The sequence below is a fragment of the Syngnathus typhle genome, linkage group LG5 (genome assembly GCF_033458585.1).
Source record: "Syngnathus typhle isolate RoL2023-S1 ecotype Sweden linkage group LG5, RoL_Styp_1.0, whole genome shotgun sequence".
In the NCBI taxonomy this organism is placed as follows: domain Eukaryota; kingdom Metazoa; phylum Chordata; class Actinopteri; order Syngnathiformes; family Syngnathidae; genus Syngnathus; species Syngnathus typhle.
The window spans coordinates 14,230,724-14,256,483 of record NC_083742.1 but is presented as its reverse complement, the minus strand read 5'-3'; the positions used below and the strand labels follow the sequence as shown (position 1 = coordinate 14,256,483).

General features: G+C 39.9%; 1 protein-coding gene across 1 annotated transcript; it reads left to right on the top strand.

Annotated features, from left to right (window-relative positions):
* Positions 1 to 48: 48 nt before the first annotated feature.
* On the top strand, positions 49 to 25,309 carry oxct1a (3-oxoacid CoA transferase 1a). Its single transcript, XM_061278233.1, has 18 exons — positions 49 to 265; positions 1,074 to 1,182; positions 1,886 to 1,976; positions 3,825 to 3,960; positions 4,135 to 4,284; positions 4,489 to 4,595; positions 5,412 to 5,476; positions 11,411 to 11,514; positions 11,682 to 11,796; positions 12,074 to 12,168; positions 12,552 to 12,600; positions 12,783 to 12,855; positions 13,647 to 13,722; positions 18,869 to 18,958; positions 19,615 to 19,695; positions 24,187 to 24,288; positions 24,370 to 24,417; positions 24,525 to 25,309. The coding sequence occupies exons 1-17, from the start codon at positions 170 to 172 to the stop codon at positions 24,403 to 24,405; spliced, it is 1,575 nt and encodes a 524-aa protein (XP_061134217.1). The 5' UTR covers positions 49 to 169; the 3' UTR covers positions 24,406 to 24,417; positions 24,525 to 25,309.
* Positions 25,310 to 25,760: the final 451 nt, after the last annotated feature.

Genomic DNA, 25,760 nt, shown 5'->3' with positions numbered 1-25,760 from the left:
AGTATTAATTCCGATTACCGTGAATGCATCAAATTACCATCCCCTCGAATCCAACCAATGTGACAGCAGCGTTGGCTTTTAACTTAGCTATAAGCAGAATGCTAACAGCTAGTCTCTTGTTTCTATAGCCGTCTTCCTATCCACTGCCGTCCGGTCCGTGTGTATTACCATGGCATTCAAAGTCATATGTCGAGCGGACACTTTAAAATACCTCATCGGTCCATGCAAAACCACCTTAAACTTCGATAAGCGTTCATTAAGTAAGGTTGGTATTTGGCTGTCATGATTTTGCTGCACAATGGTTAGAACTTCGTGGAGAAGGTCATAACAAACACATTTGCCTATTTATTTGTGTCGTGTTGCTTTTAATAATTATTTTGGTGGGTAATGTTTCATTTGATTCTGTGGTTAGTCACTCGTGCAATGTCTACAGCAATGTTTACTGGAATGAAATGAGTATAAACATAAGCACAATGTAGTGGCACTGAATTTTCTATTATTAGAGGTCACAGGGGCTTGCATAATACACCACCATTGCCCCAAATTAACTTCCAAGCAATGTTTTCCGTCAGGTTTTCCTGTATTAACTTTGAATGCTTATTATATCAACTAGTGTTATGCCAGCCATCCGATTCAACAAATGTAGCATGGGGTACTACGCCTTTTAAAAAAGAACTAGGAAAAAAGGTGAATGAGTTGTTGAATCAAAACAGTACTTTTCAATGTGATTTAATGTATTCAGATTTTTAGTATTGTACATCATTCTTTGCTCATGATTCTATACAGTATTGTCACAAGTATACTTATTGACAGGTACTCATGAATTAAGCATTAGTAAAGCTAGCATCATTTTGTTGCAGGTTGTGTTCAGTAGTTTTGCTAGTTAGTTGGTTGTGCAAATAGCTCATTACACTAAACAAGCATCATTATTTTTCAGCACCATGGCTGGGTTGTTTCAGTTTCTTCACATCATACATTTTCAAAAGCTAATCTGTCCTTTTTTGCAAGATATACACTTATCTGAAGTTTAACTGTTTTGGTTTGAATCTGTGCTCTTTTTCGGGTGTTTACAGACGTGTAGTTGCTACTTTTCGACTTCCAGCCAGAGAAGTTCAAAGTTCTACTCTGATCCTACAGAGGCAGTCAAAGACATCCCAAATGGGGCGACTGTACTTGTTGGAGGTAAATGCTAAATGAAGCATATTTTTAAGTCTTTTATCCACACTCTTTTTTTTAAATTATATTTCGTCAGTAATCATGTTTTATATTTTATTTCTGGTTTTGTCATTTTGTTTGTTTCCCCGTTCCAACCCTATTTCAGACATTCTATATAATTTGTTTTTTGCAAGGAGAGACTGACAACCATATTAAAAGCTAGAGCCAGACCGGTGTTTGTATGCCAATCTGAATTTTAGTTCTAAATGGCAGTGTCAGCAAACATCTACAATAATGTGTCATTTTGCTTACTTAGTCATTTTGTGCTGCACTTGAATAGTATCCGCTCAACACACATGTATATTTATAACACCACAGCTTATATTTATCGTGAAGTCAGCTGAGACAGCTATAAAAATATTTCCATTGTCCCCACCTGCATTCAGTAATGACCACATGGAGAGAAATCAACATGGTACATTGTAGGATTATGAAAATAAAGGACTGTTAAAAAGGAGGATCAAATTGTATCCTGTATCTAGATTTCCACAGCTGTCAATTACTATAATAAAAATCCCACTTTGTGTTCATATTTTATCATGTAAAATCAAGTTTTGAACAATATGTCACGCCACACTGAATACTAGTTTACTGATTGTACCATTGTGTTGGAATTTGACCTTGAAGTTGCAAGACGGCAAACGTATGCTTGTGTTTTTGCTCAACGCAGGTTTCGGATTATGTGGCATCCCGGAGAATCTCATCACCAGTTTACTGAAGACCGGTGTGAAAGGTCTTACTGCAGTCAGCAACAATGCAGGGTAGGCAATACAGAACATTCATGCACATGTGCAGAGACGCTTCTTGTAAATATTGGAAAGCCTTTTCAATACAAATTGTGAATGTGGGGGGAAGGGGGGGGGGGATCTGTGTTGTTGTAACAATACTGAGAGCAGTACTTTTTCCACAGGGTCAGCTGGTCTGTTGCCAGTCAGCTGCTGTTATCTACATTTAAATGCCCTCATTATTGTGCATGACGCATGATGGTGAGGCCCATGAAAGGAAAAGTTAGAGAATAAGACTCTCTTATATTCTGTGAAAAATAGAGCCCTGCGAGACTAATATAAATTTTTAAATCGCCTTCCTTAATCCCATTTTATTTCTGCATTGTGTCTGGATAAGCGGTGTTGAAAATGGATGGATGGGTTTAGTTCACTTGTTCGATTAAAATGAAGTGCACATCTTTGAATGTATTAAAAAGAAAAGAAAAAATTCGGAAGAGAAATTCCAACTTAATTCCCTACAGCCTTTCTTTAGTAACTAATGAATCTATGCATTGAGTTTCACTACCGAAATGGATTATTGCACAATGTTCAACATATTGCAATGCACTTGTACATTTCAAATTGGAGTAATTATTGTGTTATTTATTTTAGTTATTTATAATTGCAGATATTCATGGTATTTTACTATTTTTTTTAAATTTCTCAAAATTCACTTATTTAGGAAATTGATGCATCACATCTCAAACCACTAGGTGGCAGCATATCTTCAGAATTTTTTAAACCTTAGTCCTAATAAATCTCACCTTCATAGTATTTGTATGCATTATGAAGATAATATTTTCACACAAATATACAGATTCACCATAAGAAGCCTAAGAAAAAATAACTGCATCCAGTATTCTGTGGAATTTATTTATCTTATGTTTGACACCATTTATTTCTCCACCCATCCTTAGTTACTAATTGACCATGAATTAGATTTCTTAGAACGGCCTCTAAAGTATTGAGTCATAAAACATTTATTGAGTAATAATCTCAGAGCACCACTATATGCTACTTACTCTTCTTGAGTCTAGTTTTGACTGCAAGTGTGCAGCTATGAGAGCTTTGCAATGTCAAAGTGAATATAAAATACTAGGGGTGTAACGATACATCGATACACATCGATTAATCGATATAATGCGCTACGATTTATTGGTATCGATGCTAAAGGTAAACATCGATTTATATCGCCGTGTTTAACCTCGGACATTCGACGCGACTTTATTTTGAAATCCAGTTCATTGTTGCTTGCTTCCTTTTTCCGGCGTTGTTGTGTTGTGAGCAGAGCACGCACGTGAAAGGGGAGGGGACAACTAGTCCGCGGCTCCTGGGCTGGTGCTATGGCTAGTGTCCAAAAAGACGAGGAAATTTGCTCCCCTTTAGGCTTCAAGTCATTCGTTTGGAAGCACTTTGGATTCCAAAGAAAAGATGGCTCAACGGCCAAGACACGTGCAGTTTGTAAATCCTGCCATGCGGTGATCAAATATTCAGGGAGCACAAATCTCGCCGCACATTTAAAGAAAAAACACGACATCAAAGTTCAGTGTTAAAGTAAGCAATTTGTATACTACAATACTCTTGTAATTTCCTAAATAAAGAGTTTGCAGTACCTTGTTGATTTTGCGTATGAATTGTTATAAATCAGGATATTGTTATATATTTTTTACTAAAAAAAAAAATATCGATCGTAGAGCACTATATCGCAATATATCGTGAATGAATCGCAGCAGGCTTTAAGATATCGGCAAATATCGTATCGTAGTTCTTTATATCGATATTATATCGTATCGTGACAAAACCCGCGATTTACACCCCTATAAAATACATTTTCTCCCCCCTCAGTGTGGATAACTTTGGACTCGGCCTGCTTCTTCAGACCAAGCAGATCAAAAGGATGATCTCCTCCTACGTCGGGGAGAATGCCGAGTTTGAACGACAGTATTTATCAGGGGAGTTGGAGGTGGAACTCACTCCACAGGTGGGTCAGGAAAACTTACTTTTAGTTCATGTTTTGACAATTTCAACTTGGTGGTAGCCAACAACTCTCCAGAGTGCCGTTGCGTGTGTTATGAGATCTTAGCAATTGGCCCCTTTTTTTTTTTTTTTTTTTTCTTTTCTTCTCCCTTTCTATTTTGCCACTTTTCCACAACAGGGCACCTTAGCGGAGAGAATCCGAGCCGGAGGGGCAGGGATTCCCGCCTTTTTCACTGCGACTGGCTACGGCACGCTGATCCAGGAAGGAGGCTCTCCTATAAAGTACAACAAGGATGGCAGTATTGCCATTGCTAGTGAAAAAAGAGAGGTACAATTGTTGATTTCACTCATTCAAGTCTTGCGGAAATATGTTTACTCCCCGTCTTGTTGTTTGTCCTCACAAAAATAAAAGCAAGCAAATGACAATGTATTTGGTTTAGTTATTCTGCATTATTTGACTACTTTACTTGTCGATACTGTTGCTCTGCTACATACAGCATCTTCATCTTGAACTTTTTCTATTTTTATATAGGTGCAGGAGTTTAATGGCAGACACTACATCATGGAGAAGGCCATCATTGGAGACTTTGCTCTGATCAAGGCATGGAAAGCTGACAGGGCTGGAAACATTGTGTTCAGGTAACCACCACCTTTGAATGGAAAAAAAAACATTGAAATATGTGCCCAATGTATATAGAGTTATATGTAACCATGTTTTTTATTTGAATGTGATTCCACTTCTATTTTATTTTTTCAGCATTGACAGCAAACTTAACTAGTACATACTTGTATATCTCAATTCTCAAAAAATCTCAATTCATTGAATTGTGAAGGCAACATGGGAAATATCGTGAAAGCGAGCTGTTCAATTATGATTATTAAATGACTGCTGAAGAAATTCCGAATCGCGATGGCACTTCACCTTATTTTACCTTTTCAATCCAAGTAGTAATCCACTCATTTTGTAGGTGAATCGAGGACTAAATTCTCTGAGTCCTTCTATTGTTTTTTGTCCTTGCAAACTGTTCATTTAGACCTTGGCCAGAGCAGCTTGTGCGACTGAATTAAATCAGTACAATTTAGGACCGCAATAGCGATGATCTGTAATCAAGGTTGACATCCTGAACCGTTTAGGAAGCCAAGATAAGGTCGGGGAATGATTTAGCACTCCAATTAAACATGTTTTAAAATAAAATTGCAACAAAGCGTCATTCAAAATCACCAATCACACCGTAACCTTTACTTCTATACCAGCTGATTGCTTTGCCGAGGTCCTTCTGAACCACCTGATTACAAATGACTGGTTTTACCACATAAAACATTTGCAGCCAAGGTCTGTGGTACCACCTTCAACCACAGGAGAGCAATGTCTTGCAGTAAACTAGATGAAAATGCTTTAATTGGTACATTCTAGTTTGAAATCATTCAATTTTGCCTTTTATTTGATTGCCATAGGAAAACTGCTCGAAACTTCAACCAGCCCATGTGCAAGGCAGCCAAAACCACAATCGTTGAGGTAGGTTGGTCTTTTATTGCACGTCACGTTCTTACAGAGCTCTTGCAGTGGTCATCTTTTAGTGTTCCCTTTTCAAAACTCCACAGCTGAATTAAACTTTTATGACATTTTAATGCGCTGTGTTCAAATTATGGTAATCTAACGAGTGGAGCATGCGTCTCCATAATTGATTCCAATGCTATATATACGTGATCTGAACCCCGCCAATGCGAGCCTGACTCTCTAGAAATCTCATTGATCGCGTATACCCACGTACGCCGGCGGTAAATCAATGATCGTGTGAAAACATGGGCTGTTCAATATGATGTACATCAGTAATGTTAAAGTCATGCTGTAAGTCCAAGCCAGATACATGCTATGCAACATTGTTTTCAAATTCATGTATGTACTAGACAGCTAAATAGCTTAATGGCTCTCAATGGAGCACCAAGACCCGCCTTGTGTATTTAGCCGCAAAACAATTTACATATCAATGCAGTATTTTTTTTTAGTGCATTATAGACAGCACTTGTATACTTTGGTATATATCAAGATCACTATTAAAAACATGTTCTCTTGAGAATTGGAGTTAAAAATGCCTTTATGTATCCTCCTGTGAGAGAAAGTCAAGCAACACCATAAAGCAGCACTGGCACACCACAGTCATCACATCTAACCACCTACAGAGGACAAAGGGTCCTTTCTTTTTTATTCTCTACTTGTGTAACTCTCAGATATTGCAGAAGTATTGAAAGATTTAATATCTCCAGTGACCTGCCCCCTCGGCACATTTAAAGTGTCGGGTCGTTGGGGTTCGTGTCACATCTCGTTTCAATCTGGTGTCTGGTTATCCACTTATCTGCCATTTGATAGCAAGGGAATGTGAAAGGCAACCTTTATTTCGGCATCCTTTTCCATGCATTCTCAGCTTCACACCTCCCATATTCTGTAGGCACCTGCTGAGTCTCTTTGCTGTGTGAAAAAGCTGAAAATGAATCAATGCTTTTTGTAAAAACAGTCTCGACAGTCATGCCTCCTGCTTTTGATAGTGATCAGTAATTTCAATGCGACAAAAAAATTAGTTTCAACTCCACACCGCTGTTGATAAGCCTGCAGTACTAATGGTGGAGCTAATTAGTTTTGAGACAGCAGCATCACAGTGACCTTGATGGCAGCCAAGGATGAATATGAGTGGTGCTCGGGAAGTCGATGCCACACTTGCCCAAAAGAAACAGCCCGGTGCTGTTCTTCCACGCTGATATAATAATAAGAGAATAACAGCAGTGGTGCCAACAAAGGTGTTAATTTCTGCTGAAGTTGTGATGGCGATGCTAGTGACATGAATGACAATGTATTTCTGAGTGAGAAAGACAGCACGAGTGAGGGACAAAAAAAAAAAAAAAAGTCGGCTTTGAATGTTTGTCTCGGTTGACCCGGTAGCTTGAAAAATGGCGATAAAGTGGTTAGTGCTGTCAAAAGCTGTGAAAGCCAGCTGTTATGTATCACTAGCCAATTCAAATCATAATTGCTGTTTCTGAGTTGTTATGCATTCAACTACTTTTGTGTTTCTTTTGAGTAACTTCCACCAAAACAGCTGCTCAATTCAAAAGCTGGACTTTAGCAGAAACCCAGAAGGAAAAATGTATCCAAACCGCATGAAGGGAACAACAGTGATGACAAGCTTTTTACGTCCAACTATAAACACCATAATGACTTGTTTTATTAGTATTGCCTTGCATCATTACATTAGACTGGCTTGTAAATGGAGCTGTCATAATGAGAGATTTAATGTTTGTAAGGCACCTTTGAGAAAAAAAATGAAATAAAAAAAACAGTCAGACTAGAGGAAACTCTGAGGAGAAGGATGTGACATCTTGTGGGCGAGATTTAAATCCCACATCCAGGATGCACCTGCCCTACTGCTCTTAACAAGGTCTGACAGGGAACAGTAATGATTCCAAAACTGTGTGCTTGCGCATTCTTCATGCTTTATACTAATGCTTTATTGAAACGTTAAGTTATACAAAATACGAATTATGTCCTTTGCATATTGACCAATTTGTCATTGCACGGATTGTTAAAATTGCATTTATGTTGCTTAGCATCTACCTGAAAATAAATGTATCCTTAAATCGGCTGTATTGACACCATGGTCATGTTATGCTAGTCGAAGCTGCAGAAGAGAACGAGCACATTTTGTCAAAAACATTTTTAAGCATGTCTTTCTGTATGCGTGACATGCAACCGTAAATATTTTATGTTACTAGATCCAAATTTCTCCTCAAAGCTGTATTATTTTGCAAGCACTACTTTATTCAACTTCAACTGTTGTGGTTTCATGACTAAGTCACTTTAGTAACAGACACAGCAATAATTTTTTTTTTTTGTATGGTACATAATAGATTTAAATGAAAGAAGAAAAAAAAAAACATCCGATCAAACAAAGCAGTTTGGAAATTGACAAATTCCACCTAGCTCTTTTCATGGTTGCTTGGCAACCAAGAGCTGCCATTGGATTGTTGAATGTATCACGGTATCCAGCTGGTCCAGTTATTCCCTTATCACAGGTACACTGAAAAAGTCCTGGTGCTTGGTAGGACAGCACATTGAAGCAGTGCTTTTCACACATCTGTCATCACAAATGGATTCAACTGAATCCTTTTGTTGATCACAGCTAAGCGATATATTTGTCTTCGCAACCATTATTATGAGACGATACTGTCTGTAGGCATGCAGGCACTTGAACTACATCCATGCGGAATTCTGCTATACTAACTTGTGGCGGTGCCATTCTACACAATATTGCATCTTAAAAGAAGTTCAAAGCATTCTCATTCAAATAATACCAATGAATTTATCGATTCATCACAGCAAACATTTTCAGCTAATTTTTACTATTCATTGTTCTGAATGAGCCTTTGTGAGTTCAAGATGTCTTGGTACGTTATGCAAATTCTTATTGTGTTTATTTAGGTAAGCATGAGAGCATGATCCAGTGGATCTCCGCTCCTGGCCTTATCTTATTATTATTATTTTTTGTTTGTTTCTCCAGGCATCGATGCAAAAATGACCTGTAGCTTTGAATGATGGAAAAAAAGATAAATGATAATTGGGAGATAACAAGAGCCAAAAGAAATACTTTAGTTTAACATATGCACCAACTGAATGTTTGAAGTAGCACATTTACACAAAACACGTGAGTTTTGGTGGAAAGTTCCTTGCTTAAGAAGTTTATCTGTTTCTGGGTTCAACTTCCAGATTGTAAAATGTGACAAAACACCAGATGTACAGTTCCTAGCAGCATTTATTTTTGTCTAAATTCCATCATTGGTTTTAATTAGCAATGAATCTGATTAGAAGCATGTCATTTGGGTTTCTGTAATATTTTCTTTCATTCCTTTGGATATTAGGAAACAAATCCATTGCGTTGTCAGTTCCGGGCAGGGGGAGAGCGTTGGCGTCGAGCCCCCCTAAAAGTGACAGCAAGGCCGTGGCCGATTGCCCGCACGTAGACACCCATACGGAGGCTCTATAAATACATGGGGATAATGAGAGTGTGGTGTTGCAGTCCCACTCATCCGCTTGTCGCCTTGAGCCACACCATCACTTTTCCTACCCCGATAACATGTTGCATCTCAGTAAGGCTGGTCATAAATCTGTCCAGTGTGATTCATAGCAAAAGAGAACCTGCAAATAATGTATATTAAACTTAGGATATATTGTCTGCCATAGAAGTCAAAGCACCACATCAGTGTGACTCTTGAGCGCCTTAAAACTAAGCACGAGCACTTTTATTATTATTTTTCTAAATGTGATGTGCATGTCATGTGCTCACACGAGAAGGCGCATCGGCATCACGGCAAGGATGTCAAGATGGAACGTTTTTGTTTGTGGTGCTCTCTTTTCACTTGAGCAAAGTTGAAGCACAACTTGTGACATCCTTGGAGTTCTACCACTTCATCCTTCTGTGTGGGAAAGCATTAAATTTAAATGCGCATCGTCAAATTCACCATTCAGCTATCAAAAATATACACACAAGTTTGTTTATGTTTTAGTTATTTTGTGCAGAGAAAGTTTTGTGATATAACGACAACTATGCTGCATAGACGGTAATCTTTGTTTATTTTTATTTTTTTTAAACCCTGATTTTACTATGAGATACTGTTAGCATCAAACCTTTATTAAATATCCAAAAATAAGTTCACTATTATTGTGAATTTGAATTTATCTTTTAGCATATGTGCAAGTAACCTAAAAAAAACCCACGCCCTAAAAAAACAACAAAAAACCCGTCACACCGAAACTCTCTAGAAAGCGTCTCTGGAGGACACTTTGATTCCCCACAGCATCCCTGCGAGCTTGCCTTGTTCTGCTCTCATTGATGTGAAAATTGACGTACACATACAGGAATATCAATGCGTTGTGTGCCTTGTTTTTGCTCCATCCGCACACCTGCCCATTTGCCTTTGTGGGTTTTTTTTCTTTTTGTGTGTTTGTTGTTGCTCATCTGTGTTTATCATGCCTTTTTTTTTTTTTTATTACCATTCCATGTGTTTGTAAAGCTGCTGTCTGAACTATGTCTGTGAACACCATTCAAGCAGATGAAAGGGTGTTATTTTTGCTTTGCTTTATTTTTTCAGGACACTCTTATTCAAATTTGATGAGCTTTGTATTGTGTTGCGCCTTAGCCTTGGTTGGCTAATTAAAAATATAGCCCAGAAAATGTCAGGTTTGCAAAAGTGAAGGAAAAAAAAAAAATACCTCAAATGATTACTTTTGAACAGGGGTGACAGCATTTTTCTATTGGTGACTAAATTGTCATTTAACAATGTTTTCCTGTCTGCCCTATTTTAAAGTCATCTTAAATTTTGAGCTCAGTCTTGCTTGATTAAGGCATCTATGCAAATCGCCCATCTCACAAAAAAAAAAGGATCGAGCTTATCGGATAGACGTGGGAGGATGTGTGGGACCTCGCTATCGGTTCGCCACCACCACCAATCTCCTCTTGCACGGCCCGATTTTCACGGCTGAGTGTCACATTTAACATATCCCGATCAAAAGAGAAGGGATAAAGACGATGGTATTGAGCTTCCTCACGTATGCGTATCCATGACAACACCAAGATCGACTCTCAACCACTGACTCTTCTCAGTCAGCGCAGAGTGCTGAGGGAGGAAGTCGAGATAAGAAGCAATTTAATTCAATTTGCTCCAACGGCTGCTTGCCCCTCATGTAAATGGAATCAGTAGGTTACACCACGTTACACAGGCAAGTACTGGATATTGTGTGTGTGTGTGGGTCGGGGGGGGGGGATTAATGATGTAATGTCATGCATAAGTCCCCATTTGCTCCTGATTGGTTTCTGTTGTCAGCTCGAAGTCTGTTCACCAAACAATCTTCAGAAAGGAGCAAATCATTCTTGTTGATGGAAAATTTGCTTTCTTCAAAAAGCAAAAATAAAAAACCTACCAGTGGTGTTTTTCCCCCTCTCTGTATGTTGACTTTAAAAAAATAAAAGCCATATTCAACAGATGGACTGCAGGGAATCTCAGCACAAGTTTTTGAATTCTCGAGTAGATTAAATGTCAACAGCGTGATGGCCCCCCCACCCGAGTTGGTATGCTTGTGGGAGACAACTTTTCTGACATTGTTATCTAAGGAGAAAGGAGCAGGTGTATTCGTGCCTGGACTTGTATCGCGATGACCTACCTCGCCTCAAATCATTGTCTCTGCTGGGTCTTGTTAGTTGGATAGAAAAGACCTTGAACTCACTTCTGCCCACATGAGTTCTCTGTTGATGATAACAATGTGGCGTGATGCGATTGCGAAGTTGGTCTCTGGACAAACTTTCTTCGGGCACACAGGTGATGTCACTGTCATGTCAATTTTTCAAATTGCTCCAAAATACATTATACATATGATTTGACGCTAACGCTCCTGGTTTCTTCTTTTTAGGTAGAAGAAGTGGTGGACGTCGGTACTTTTGCCGCGGAAGACATCCACATCCCCAGCATCTACGTCCACAGGGTTGTCCAGGGAGGCAGCTATGAAAAAAGAATCGAGGTAAAAAAAAAAAAAACATGAGTTTGAAGCGACTCTGATTTAACAGATTAGAACAGAAATGTCACTCACGTGATAATGACATTTGTATGATGTCTATTATGTGTGGTTGACCATACCGTCATTTTATCTCTACACACATGACATTATCAACCTTTGACTGTTACCAGAAACGTACAATAAAGAAACCCCAAGAGGAGAAGCCCAAACCAAAAAAGGACTCCGATATTGTCCGTGAAAGGATCATCCGTCGTGCAGCTTTAGAGTTTGAAGATGGGATGTACGGTATCCTTTTTCCCTGACAGCTCAATCGAATGGAAAGCTGTGCTGTATGGAAACCAATCAAGGTTGCTATTATGCCTCTTGTTTCCTGGAAACAATTCGGCTCTTATAAGGAAAGCCACAAATAGGAGACTAACTCTTCTAAATTCCATCCTAGCTGAGGGTGCAGAACAAGGAGGGTTGCTAGATTGTTTGTCATATGGCACTGGGAGTGAACATCCAATCTCCATATTTTTAATGGTCATTTTATCAATCTGATCCTTAACAAAATGTTGACCAGCTAACCTCGGGATTGGCATCCCAATGTTAGCCAGCAATTTCATTAAGCCAGACATCACTGTGCATCTGCAAAGCGAAAATGGAATTTTAGGACTGGTAAGTTTTTAGTACTTCAATTTGGGGACCCTTCATAATAATGTTTTCAATTCAGGGAACCCACTGTGGTGGCTAGACTAATTTTCTGCCTTTTTATTTTCAAAATCATTATTGACTGAGACCAGAGAAAAGAAAGCTGCCGCTGAGATGGAATGACTCGCCAATCAATTTTTGACAGGAGAGTGTAGGCGTCCATGGCAATGCCTGGTTTGTCAAAATGTCTTAATTATGAGTGCCAGTTTTGAACAAGTGATGCACTACTCTCTCCCTGTCAAAAATCAAAGTCTTGTCAAGTGAGAAAAATGCAATTCTCTGACTCACTTTGTGCACAAAATCAAATCCCAGTGCATCTTTTTTTTTTTTTTTTTTTTTTATCTTTGCAGGGCCCATACCCAACAGACGCTGATGTAGACGCAGACCTGATTAATGCAGGTGAGCCCGATCGATATGTGCCCAAGCTGAATCGAAGCCTTAAAAAAATAAAGCACGAGCTAAATAACACGAATACAATTCATGCCATTGATTTGTTTGTTTTTTTACACATTATTATTCAACATAAATTCATTTGGTGAAGTTTTCCCACTGGAGTTGAGAGTTGTTTCAATGCGCTGCAGGAAAGGAGACTGTCACAGTGCTTCCCGGAGCTGCCTACTTCTCCAGCGATGAGTCATTTGCCATGATCCGAGGGTAACGCTCAAAAAGTTCTGACAACCTCATATGCATGACGTATGGGAACTTCACTGCTTAGTTTTTCTCCTGCATAATCTCAATATTCTCTTCAAAATATGTGTTTGAACTGCAGCCCGTTTGATAAACACGCAAGCTTCAGTGTCATTTCCCAAGGCAGGCTATTTACAAACAGCATCTCTAACAAATGCAATACACGACAGCCCGGCCAATATTCCCAAATACCTTGGTTACTATTGATCTGTCTGCCATTGCCCACCTGCATACACATCAGTTATGGTGTGTGTGTGCGCACACACGTCCACCCCGTGGAAATCCAATAATGCTCATAAATAGCACTTTCCTGTCACACAGGCAACGACCACACAATGAACCTCGGTCTTAGCCTTTGTGCAAGATTTATGGATGTTTGGAAGGAGTAACTAAAAGATAGATTCATTTTTATCGCCTGACTCACAAAGGGTTGCGGTGTGGTCAGGCGCAAGGCCCAACGCAATTTAAACAAGGCTCCTAAATAAAAGAAATATGCGAATGTCAAGAACTCCCTTGGTACTTAATTGATACAGAAAATGATGGTAATTGTTTGACAAAGTCTTTATAGTAAGTCGTTCATAATAGTTCATAATAAAGATTCTGGCCTGTGTAGCTTGAAAAAAAACAAAAAAAACATCGCATTCAAACCCTACTTTGATTCGCCCACAGTTAAAATGGATGACGGTAGCGGAGATGTAAAATCATCGTCTTACTCAAGAGGCCTGACTCAAACGGTGACAGCTGTCTTTTCTCTTCAGGGGCCACATCAACCTGACGATGCTCGGAGCCATGCAAGTTTCAAAGTATGGAGACCTAGCCAATTGGATGATCCCGGTAAGTTTATTTCTTGTCAGTCGGCAGCAACTCAAATGTCATCAGTCTGTTTGAACTCGCACTCATCTGGCAACCTTATTGGATTCAATTTCATAGAATGGCACCGATGCTGTAGTTGGTGTAGCTCGTAAAGACTAGCTTACATTTTTTTATGACCTCCCTTGGGTCAAAAACATAGATAGAAAGATAGTTAGAAAATGCACCACCCATTCCACAAAACAGAAATGACCAAGCAAGAAGTCACTTTGATGAGAATCTAGATACGAGCATTTTTTGAGTCCGTGTGGCATCAATGAAACAAAATTGCAATGTCGATTATCCTCCATGAAACAGGATGTTGTCATAACAAATTCATGGAGATGCACTTCATGACCCCCCCGCCCAATTCATCCTCATGAGTGGTTTGCGCTGTACTCATAATGTGGTTCTGTATGGTACTGGTTATTGTAATGCTGGACATGCCTGCTTTTGGCGCCGTGTGTTCTTTTATTCCCAAATTTCCCATTTGAAGCAAGAATTTCAATGCTTAAAAGGATGAAATCTCACACTCCCTCTCTCTGTCATATTCATTCAGTCCAAAACAAGCGAATAAGCAGCCTGACTTTGCAGACTCATGTGGTTCACTTCCAAAATGACAAGCCTATTTGAGGAAGAATTACATGTTCCTGGCAGCGCCGAGCTGCTGCCTGGGTGAAGAAGAAAGCAGTTTTTTGGTACCTCCTATTTGATAATGGTTTCTTGTTGTTCCAGGGTACACTTGATTTTTCTTCACCATTGTGTCCATTTTATGCGCGGTGGTTTGAAGGCTGTCGTTACCCCGATCAGAACACGGCAATTGTTCTTTTCTGGAGGCGCTTATGGGTCAATTGGTCTCTGGACCACGGCAGCCACAGCCTTCCTCTGTGATTACGAAGGTCAAGAAATGGGAAAGCTTGTACAGAATGTTGAGGGGGCGAGACTCGACACAAACGTCCCCCGGCACATTGCAGTTTTTTCGCTTGACTGAAGTGTGCACGTTTCATTTTGAGATGCAGCTGTCCTCAATGGCCAAGATAGACAGGATTTTCAGAGGGTTCATTTATTTTCTATTAACCTCTCGGGTGGTGGTGTTTGTTTGTGGCCATGCTGAATTAACTCGGCACTTGACTATGCTGGGTTTGCAGTGGAGGTTTTACATGGCAGTTGTCTAAGTAAGCCAGACTGGTTCTGGACCGCTCGCTCACACAGACACACACACACGCACACACACACACACACACACACACACACGACACCACCGTCCTCACCTACGCCTCGATCCTCATTATGCCCCCCGCCTCCCTTTGAAAGGATAGATGAAGAGAATTACAATCCCCTCCGTCGCTGATAATGAAAATTATTCACCATCTAAAAATGGGTGCATAGCGTGAAATTGGAAATGTTTTAACGTAGGAGTCGGGGATGCTGCGCTCTGTGCGCGATTTCGATTTGGAACGCTTTCAATATGCAAATGCAGATAAACATTTTCCAGTTGATGGCTTTGAAATGCTGTTACATCTCCACTCAGGCTAAAACATCTGGATCAACAAAGGTTTGAGCACTGGAGTCGAATACAGTTAAGGATTTGCTTGGCTGTTATTGAGCTTTTAAGGCTGGAAAAAAACGATTCTATATTTGGGGGAGCTGCACCCAGGTGTTTATACAAAATTAAGATGTGTGTCTCCTCAACACTCGACTTCCACATTCTGTGTTTTTGAGTCTGAAATAGAATCTTTTTGGCGTGCTGTCTGAGCAGTGTGTTTGTTTTGACTCAGTTGACTATTTAGTTGAGCATAGCCATTTAGATGAAACTTGGGTCGCGACCTCTGTACAGATGACTGTGTGGCTGAATTTGGCAAGTGATGCATTTGTGAATGGACAAATGCCATTAAGTAGTTAAACCCCAGACAGAGAACTGTAGGTGTAAAATGAACGATAATATAAATAAATCCTACCCTAATTTTTTTCTGCTACAAAATGGAGCCGCTTAAAAGATTACCTGTCAGTTCATGTGCATATTAAGTGGTTGTCTTAATTGTGTGTGCTTTGTTCCATTGTGGATGGCAGTAGAATTACCCATGGCTCATCTTGAAGCAAAATTGTTTACACAGGTCTGATTGGCTTTTAATCAAAAGCCATTGCATAACTCATTTCAAGGCAGGAATAATTGGAAGTAGTATAACTCACAAACACACACAAACGAGAAAAAAAAAAAAAGCTAAGCTTATTGAATCCCACTGGGATGCAATTGGGTGTTGCTTTGCTGGCATCGTCCTCAGTTTGAAACAAATTGGTAATAATTCCAAATCCTCGCTTTTCATCCATGCGTAAGCAAGGCTTGCTGCAGCCTTTCACTATGTGATTAAATGGAGACTCTTTTATGTCAGGCTCAGGCACTGGAGATTGTCTGACATGTTGAACGGAAAAGAAAAGTAGCGGCTGGGCAAGTGGCAACTATTGGATTGGAAAAGGAATCATTTTTTTCTGGTATATCTGTCACAGTGTACAAACAAGTTGCCATGGTGATGCAAACATCAAATGCTCCATGTTTGCAAAGTATTTTCAGTTGCTGAAAAGTCACTGCTTGAAATGAAAAGCTTTAGTAGTGGCTTTCTTAAAAAATTTTTTAAAAAAAAACCTTGCTGAGTGAGCATTGCCTGACTTCAATGTCATCTCTGTCTCTCTCTTATCCCGATCGGCGCCATCCCAGCAGTACTTGAACATCATTCCGTACGTCTCTTGTAATCTGGGTACGACGCCACAGATCCAGCCTCCTACAGTGCCCCCGCATTATCTCTCGCTTTGGAAAAGGCCATTAAGCTGCTAACGTTTTCCCTTAACGCCTATTTAACTAGCACTCGCTGCCGCTGGCAAGGATTCATTTAAAGAGCAGGCGAGTATTACGACATGAAAAAGACACATTATGCGCGTTTGAAAAACTTGCAACTTGATTTTAGGATTGTGAATATTGAAATGTTTAGCGTTTCCAATTGGTGCTTCTCACTGTTCATTGTTCGTTCCAGAGCAGAGCAGGAAGCAGAATTGTCTAAACACGCCCCACGTCACAGGATACGCTTTCGCAATAATCTTTCAAAGACGTCGGGCCTTTTGATGACTTCGATCAAAAGCGGGCGATTTAAAATGTTCAAATTTGACCCAGTTATCTCCGCCTGAGTTATTCATACAAACGTGAGCATGCATACAGATCAAGATCAAATAAACCTAAAGCCTACAGATAAGCAGATGCAAAGCCGAAGATCAGAAGAAGCCGTAGTCAAACCGTGACAATATTGACATTTGTCCGCACACACAACAGCTCAGGTCACTGAGGAGGGTGTGCTCGCTCGCTCGCTCGCAGGTGTCTGGCTCACACTCATCGCACAAGTCAGACGTGGCGAGTATCAGGTCAGACGTGGTCATCCCCCGAGGGCCTGCGCGGACACTAGCGAGCTTTTTGAATGTCAGAAAATGCATTAGCATCGATCGCGTGAAAAAAAAAAAGGGAAAGAAAAGACACCGTTTCCTGCCGGAATAGCCTATGAAAAGCCGCTGCGCGTGAAATAAAAAAAGCAGAGGTGTGACTAAAGGTTCAGGGCTTTATATCTGTGTTAGATACTTCAAGCTCAAAGTGGATTTTTTCTTTCTTTTCATGGAAGTAGTTTGAGGACTCATTACAGCTTTTTATAAGATGATGCGTGACAGTATATTCAATTAAATCAAACTTCCCCCTGCGCTCCTCTCACCGCCCTCACACTGCTTTGGGTTGATATCTTCCCTACCCAGCTGGCCTTCCCAGAGGCAGTCTGGATCCTTCTAATTCACAAGACGGCATATATAGTATATATCCCCCGGTTATCGAGCAGAGAGTAAAGCAAAGAAGCGTCTTCGCATGATTGATGAGCAAATGGGATTTTAATTCAGTTACTCAGTCGTCAAGCCCGTGGCAATTTCTTCATGTCACCGGGGACACTGAGGCACGTCGAGCAAAAAGAAATGTTCTACCCAAGTGACAGCCGTGTTGAGGTTGCCGGGTTAGTTCATTTGGAATGTCATATTCTCTATTTGTTAATCTGGTACGTAAGCAACAACGGGGCCTTCTTAAATTCACGCCTCTTCTGCGGAACTTCTGTTTATCCGTCCTTCATGTTGCAATCAACATTATTTTAGATGAGAACATTTGAACGATCACATGTGCAATCTAATAGGGGGAAAAAAGGCATCTGGGAAAATTAATACACTTAGTTGGTTGCAGGAAGGCGTAGATCGGAAAACTCAATACTTTATGAAGCACCTTTTGATTTAATGAGAGCCCTCAATCAGTGTGTTGTGTAGGAGTCTTATCAGCATGGCCCGTCTTGACTTGGCAATAGTTGCCCACTCTTCCTGGCAAAAGCACTCAAACGTATCAGATTGCCAGGATGTCTCCTGAGCACGGCCCTCACCTCACAGATTTTTTTTTTAATTGGATTTAGTCCTGCCATTGCAAACTTTATTTCCCTCAAATGTTTTTTTTTTTTTTATATATATATATAAATTTTTGTATTTTTGCAAGGTGAATTGACGGATTGTGTTAATTTAACTTTGGACAGCCGCTTTCGAACTACGAGTACTACTTTTGTGTTCGTCATTGTTTGCATCGATTTGTAATTCACCTATGTGTCCCTCTGGCACCGATTGCGATGCTCTCTCATTTTCCCAGGCTTTGACATGGCTTCAGCTGACATTTCTGCCAAAATACAAAAAGTTTTTTCACATTCTTTCGATTAGCTTCATAATGTCGTCTGAATGCTATCCGTAGATTCTTTTGTTCAGACAAATGAAAGAGATTTTCGGTCCTCATTGGCGACAAATAATGGCAAATGTCTCTAAAGCTGCAGCCTCTCTACTTAAGATGACATGCAGGGAATACAACGAGTCTTTTGTTATTGGCGAGACCTTATATTAAGAGTTCTGGAAAATTGCGGTTTATTTAATTGACGCTTGTGACGAACAAACTTGTTTTCTCCTCTGTGTTTCTTGAACTGTGCAGCACATAAAAATATTGCCGGGAACGTTTTCGATTTTTTGTCATGACGACAAGGTTAAAAGGGACTCGACCGACACGTCAATATTTATCTTGCAATTTTAGGGCAAGATGGTGAAGGGAATGGGTGGAGCCATGGACTTGGTGGCCAGCGCCGGAACCAAGGTGGTGGTCACCATGGAGCACTCAGCAAAGGTTTGTGTCATTTGAGTGTACGTGTGCGTTCCCTGGCTTTTTCTCTGTGCCCTCTGCGTCTACTTCCTGCACTAATGACTGAGCCTTCTGACTGATTAATGGTAATTCTCCTAATGGTTTGCTTAATGGGTCTTAAGCAGAAAAGGCTCAGCGTGCATACCAGTTCGCTGCTCATTTGTCTTTAGCTAATTCAAATACTAAAATAAATTGGGGTCAAGAGCTGATTAGTCAGAGTGGTACCGCCGCGACGGGCGACCCCGAGCACAATTTTGACTTCATGTAAATGTAAAGCAAGGGCAGCGAAAACATGCCGCGGAAACACGCTGAGCCGGGATAATCGCAGTGTGTCTGGCGCCCAGCTACGGTCCAGATGGTGCAGCAGGTGAACTGCCCAGAAGGGTGTTGTCATTCATGATGGAGCACACGTGGATGTGTGTGTGCGTGTGTTATGTCATGTGACCTACTCCCACTTAAAGATTAATGGTGGGTAGACTGTAATGGACGTTCAGATATGTGCTTTAGGTATCTGGGGATTAAAAGCTTGTCTGGATCCATACCTTGTCAAACCATCTATGCAATTATAGTTGCACTTTGAAAAGGAGTGACTGGGGTTAATGGTTGCGTCTTAACCTTAGGCTGTGATTTCTTTCTTTCAGGGAGGTAAACACAAGATATTGGACAAGTGCCTTCTGCCTCTGACTGGGAAACAGTGTGTGGACCGAATCATTACAGAGAAGGTTTGTGTTTGTTTGGTTAACACGCACGCACACACACACACACACACACACGCACACACACGCACACACACACACACACACACACACACACACTGTTAAACAACGTGCCGAGAATTGAGATGTTCTTTTTTTCTACTTAATGTTTTTATTACAGCATTTCCTCCATGTTTTAACACAGTGGTTTGCAGACCTTTTACATTAATTACCACCCAAGTAAATGAATGACTCTGCAAGTAACCCCATCAAGACCCACATTAAAGCATAGTTGGTCTAAGTGGTCATCAGAATATGAGACAGATTGTATTCCTTAAAAGTGTATTTAATATTAGAGACCACTGCGGTTTGTAAAATCACACAGCACTTATTGGTGCATTTAAAACAACTGTACTTGGTTATTTAATTTGATTATTAGCATAACAGAAAAAAAAGCTCAGGGTTTTTGTACAATCAATGTGTGATGCTGGTCAACTTCTTTTATTTATTTATTTTTTCATTTCACGCAAAGACAATTTTCCCGTGACAAATAATCCAAAACTCGCTGTCAGCACCAAATAGACTCATTCACCACATCACTGAGCAGCAAATATTACCAAGTCACAGTGGCAGAATTTTCTGTTCAACAACGTTTTCAATGCAGCAACATCCTCCATGTTTTATAACAAATACAGCAATAGAAATTGAATGAATCCATTCTAGAAAAAAGACATCTAAAAGCTTTTCTAAAGAGGCCGTGCTTGATGAAATAGAGCCCTTAATTTAAAAAAAAAAAAAAAAAGATACTCAGCTGAAGTTTTGCTGAAGTAATATACCATGATGTTGAAGACGTTTTTGTGCAGCTTTTTTTTTTTTTCTCCAAAATAATTGGACTCATTCAAACTTGATTGTTTGGGGGTTGCACTGTAAATATATTATCCATGCAATTAAGGCTTTATCACTGATACATCAGAGCTTCCGCTGATGGATAACATCATTACCCATTGGTAATAAGCGACTCTCGACACATGCACGCGCACACACGCTTGTATAAAAACAAGTTGAATGATTGCTGTGATAGTCTCGGGGTGGACGGATATGACTTTGATTCAATTAGTACCAATTAGTCTCTTTGGAGGCTAGTTATTGATTTTGTTTTAGTGTTTTCATTTTCGCACTGGGGCATGGCTTGTCTCATTATGTCATTTGTTGAAGACCTTATCCCTACCTCCAGCCTGGTATGTTATTGCTCCTGCTGGAATATGACTGATTGAAGTCATATGCACAGGCTTTAAATCCACGTGTAATGTGAAGGGTTACCAAACGTCAAAAGTGTGAGGCAACGATTTGAGGAAATTCAATATTTATCCTCTCCTTTATGTGAGAATTACCTATGAAAAACAAAATAAAATATTTATTAATATTAATTAATATCATGTGAGAACTACCTGTATAAAATAAAAAGAAATAAAATAAAATGAGAGTTGGTGACCCCTGCAAGCCAATTTGCTGTCCAGAGAATTGAAATTCATACTTGGACATTGTAGATCTTACTGTCCAGGCTCCTTCACATTTTCTGCAGTTCAGTCTAAACATTCACTAAAGAGAGCCAAATGTCCTCCAAGGGAGCGAAGCTTTGAACGTGCATTTTTCATCATCCTCTCTCGAGGCAAGACGACTCTTTACCCCCTCCTCTCAATTGCAGAAGAAGCCTGATGCTGCAGAATCCAGTCGTTAAAACTTAAATAAGCAATATTGGGGAATCCGCTGCAGAGTGCAACAATTTCTAACAAATTTCTAATGAGAATACATGTTGCTGAAGTAATAGAAAAATCAAATCAACTGCAGCAGTACTGTACTTTGTGAATCTTGAAGTTATCTTGTTCAAATCACGTTACCAGGCTGTGTTTGGCCCCTTTGGAACTTATATGTCGATAAACGGACCAGACAACAGGCTCGACTGATGAGATCTATAATTGTACAAAATTTCCCAGCGAGGCGTTTTCTGTCCATAAAGGTTAAATCGGTTTCTCCTACCCCTTGCCAGCATGGTGCTGCCGCTTCCTCCTTGCCGTCCTTATTTGGTCTCCTGCTGCTTTTTTCGATCTGTCAAACCACTTGTCAGACATTCTCTTAGTGTGTCTTTTGCCACTGTGGAATCTTTAAGGTCAGGTGCTGTCCGTTCAAATTTATTCCGAGGAAGTCTGTTCTCGCTACTTGAAATAATGGAAATGTACATAATTCATCTTTAACGTTCTTAACAGCCACACGAGTAGAAAGAAGTTAACCATTGTTTAAACACGGCATTAAGAATAATATTGAGACTTTAGGTACACCGTATACTGTATATGAGGATTTGACTTTGAACCTAGTTCAAATTTCCTGTGAATATGAAAATGGGGCGAGTTTGCCCCTGGCTCTAACATGGATTAAGTTCTTATTTTGAAGTAGAATAGTAAGACTAAACTAGCAATGAAAGTGCATGAATATTTTTCATCATCCTCTCACAGTCAAGATTGTGGATACTGACTGAGCTGAACTCCTGTTATGACTTCCAACCCAAAGTCCTGGAAGTCGAAAGAACGGTTAAAATCACGCTGAGGGCTGAACAATGTAACAAGTGTAATGGTTTTGGCTTTTGACCTCAACTACCTCAGCCAACCTGCGTCTAGCAATCAAAATGAGTCGAATTCTTGCCACGGCAGAGTGCTAAGAAGGAAGTCGACCTTTTGCCATTGGTAGCTTGTGGAGGACATCATTTCAAACTCAATAGCCTTCTTGGTTCGACACAGAGAAATAATCTGCGCAAACGTGGGGGCAAAAGAAAGGCAAGTAAATAACAGAGTTACAGTTTTGGAGATAATTATACGAGGAAATGGCATGACCCCTATCAGCTGTAGGAAATGAAAGGCTATAAACATGGCAAATGATGACTTTAATGAGCATCATAATGCTCGACCTGTTTTTATTGTGTCTTACTTTGCTCGGGTCTCTCTGCTTGAATAGGAGAGATAACTCCTTGTAAATGTAATTAACGTTCTACTTCCTTTGTACTCTGTCACACTGTACTGTACATAAAAGGTGTTGTCCCAAAATGAAACCCAGGAACCTTTTATTTTTCGTGCTTAAGGTTTTCTAAAGGGTTGATTTTGGTTGAATTGTCACTGCGGGATTTAAGTGACACTATTTTGATTATGATAAATAATTACAATAAACTACAATGAAATGTGACCTAAATGGGGTTTAGCTTAGCATATTCCTTCTAAGCAAAATAAAATGAATATAATGTTTGATATTTGTGTTATAGTTGAAAGAATCTGGCATTGAACTAAAAAAAAAAAGTCACCTCATTTGGTCACCGTGCACTTCTTCAATGACACACTTTCTATCACGTGTGCTAACATCTCGAGCAATTCTCGAGAATTCGGAAAAGGTTCTCTTTTGGGGAAAAAAGTAATTTATATTTATATTATATTTATTTATAATTTATTCACCAATGAATTATTCAAATGTTCACTCAAAATGATTAGCTGTGGCCTTTACGCCAATGACAATTATCTCGCAACCAAATTGTAATTCTTAAATTTTGGAACAAACTACATTTAAAAGATAGAGCTTGTCAAATTTCCACATGGGAATCAGTATTTTGATAATATTAGTTATAACTGCCAACAGCATTTTTAGTAAAATTTAGTAAGGTGTTATTGGAAATAAAACAGTGACTACAATTAGAAATATAAAAATTTAGATAAAATAATTTTATCTAAATAAATGCTTTTTTTTTTTTTTTAAACTCCTGTACAAAAGCTGTTTTTTGTCTACGTATCCTCCTACTCCCTATGTCCTTCCATCTGTCTTTTATTTTGGAGTGAGATGTCAGCCTCCTGCCACGTACGTGTGTGCGTGACTCTAATGAGCTGATCCGTGACAGGCTTTGTGAGGAAGAGGCCTCGGCCTGTCACTCCCCGCTGGGAGAAGCAACAGGACCCTGGTCACTTTGTCTCCAGCTCTCCTATTGTGAAAGCTCTCATCCTCCATGTCGGATGTCTTTGAGATGGACCCTCTTTTGTTCCGACTGGGATTTAGTCATCGTAGTCGTGAGTTAGTCTGATTATCTTAAAGCCGCACAAAAATCACTTTATTGAATGCAGGGTTGAGTCGTTTGCGCAAACCAGTGATGGTAGTTAGCAACTTGTCATTTGGACTTAATTAAAAACACATCTATTAAATGTTTCATGTTGTCAGCAATTAATTGCTTGCCTACTGCGTCACGCTCAGTGTCACACACAAACACACGCACGCACATACACACGTCAGGATAGTTGACCTTGAAGGGCTGGTTCGCAGCCACTTCTGATTGAATTCTTTTTTTGAGAGCTTGAAGGTCACTTCAATAATTGTGGCCCCTAGCTTTTTGTTCCGTGACCCCTTTGCACCCTCAAGTACATCTATTAAACAAAACGCATACTTTTTTTTTTTCCCCCTCCTGTCATGGTGTTTCTGCTTCTCTTCACTCAGGCGGTCTTTGATGTGGATAAGGCTAAAGGGCTGACTCTTATAGAAGTGTGGGAGGGAATCACTCCAGACGACATCAAGGGCTGCACTGGTACCGACTTTGAGGTCAGTCCATCCTTAGAAACATAATTAAATATTCCAATGTATCATTTGACTAACTGTTTTGTTTTTTTGGATGTCATCTAGGTGTCCCCCAACCTGAGACCCATGCAGCAAATCTAGAAGTGAATCTCTAGATGCTTTGAGAATAATTGTCAATTTCTGTCTATGTGAAGCCCTTTGAGACTGCTTGTGATTTAGGGCTATACAAATAAACTTGACTTGACTTGACTTGAATCTCTGTCTTCTAGACAGGCCAAAGTTATGTTGAAGTGATTCTTGATAAGCTGACTTGACCAATCCGCAAGAGTAGTCGTTAAAGAAGAAGCTTGCTGCTGTAAGTTATTAATTTGAGAGTGGCTTCAAAACATAATTTCCCCTGTAGTGGCCGTCCCTCTCCATCTTAGACGTCAGCTGCGTCATCCTCCAAAGGGCAAGTAAACACCTCTCCACCAATAAGCTATTATATTATTCACACGCGGACGTTGAAGAATCCCTTGCCGTTTGGATCTTTTGGTAACCAAAACAGCAGCACTGTAGATTCCTTGCTCAGTAGACAAAACGTGTTCTCACGCCACAATGGTGCTTTTTATCTTGCTGTTGCCTCTTCCTTTCTACCAATTAAGTCTTTATACTTTAATTTAAAGTCGAGTTTCACTTGTCATCACTGTAATCGATTGTTAACAGTGAATAAACCCCTCACGGCCACCATTTGCAAAATTACAATGTTCTTTTTGCTCTCTTCCATCCGGTGCAATAACTTTCCTTTTAGGAGTCCTCGTTACTATAAAATCATCTTGTTACTAAAAATGGGAATTTTGAAGCAATTTATGTCAGGTCCTCACCCAGCATATAACAAAATGTCTATATAAACTCAGATTTGATCATGTGGACATAAAGCAGCTTTTTGTTACTTTTTTGAAAATACCTCAAGAGAAAACATAAAGATGCCTTCATGTTTTTTTTACTCATACATCTGCATTTCCCTTGCTTTTGTACAAGCAATAAAATGCAATATTGGATGCTATGCTGAACAAATGTGTTTTCTTTTGTTTTTGAATGAAATGATTTCGAGGTGTTTCTAATTGATTCTAATAGGAAAGCAAAGCAAAGAGCTGCAGGTCGTTGACTTCTATAAATGGAACGGTGGACTCGTGTCAACGTTCTCCATGCGTTTGCCTCACTCGAGTAGAGAAGCGGCAGCGTTACCTGAGGGCCGTTCTGTAACCGTAAGAATTTTGCCCTACGGGCGCCTTTTGGGTTGAAGATCAACTGGGTTAGTCCATCAAGCGGAAAATCTCGAGGAAAAGTGACAGGGCCTGTGGCGGCCGGCTATTGATGTTAATCCAGCACGCCCCTTCATAAATCAACGGGAGCCCCTTAAGCTTGCATATTGCAACCAAGTTAGCGCAGTGATGCTCGAAAACAGCGACACATTTAAAGGGTTAAACAAAAATGTCAGAAAAACCTGGAAGGAT

Excerpts from the sequence above, each read along its gene's own strand:
- oxct1a (XM_061278233.1), top strand. The coding sequence starts at position 170 with ATGGCATTCAAAGTCATATGTCGAGCGGACACTTTAAAATACCTCATC. Across the intron at positions 11,797-12,073 it reads GTTTGAAGATGGGATGTACG|CTAACCTCGGGATTGGCATC; the intron begins GTATCCTTTTTC and ends AATGTTGACCAG. Across the intron at positions 12,601-12,782 it reads CGCAGACCTGATTAATGCAG|GAAAGGAGACTGTCACAGTG; the intron begins GTGAGCCCGATC and ends AATGCGCTGCAG.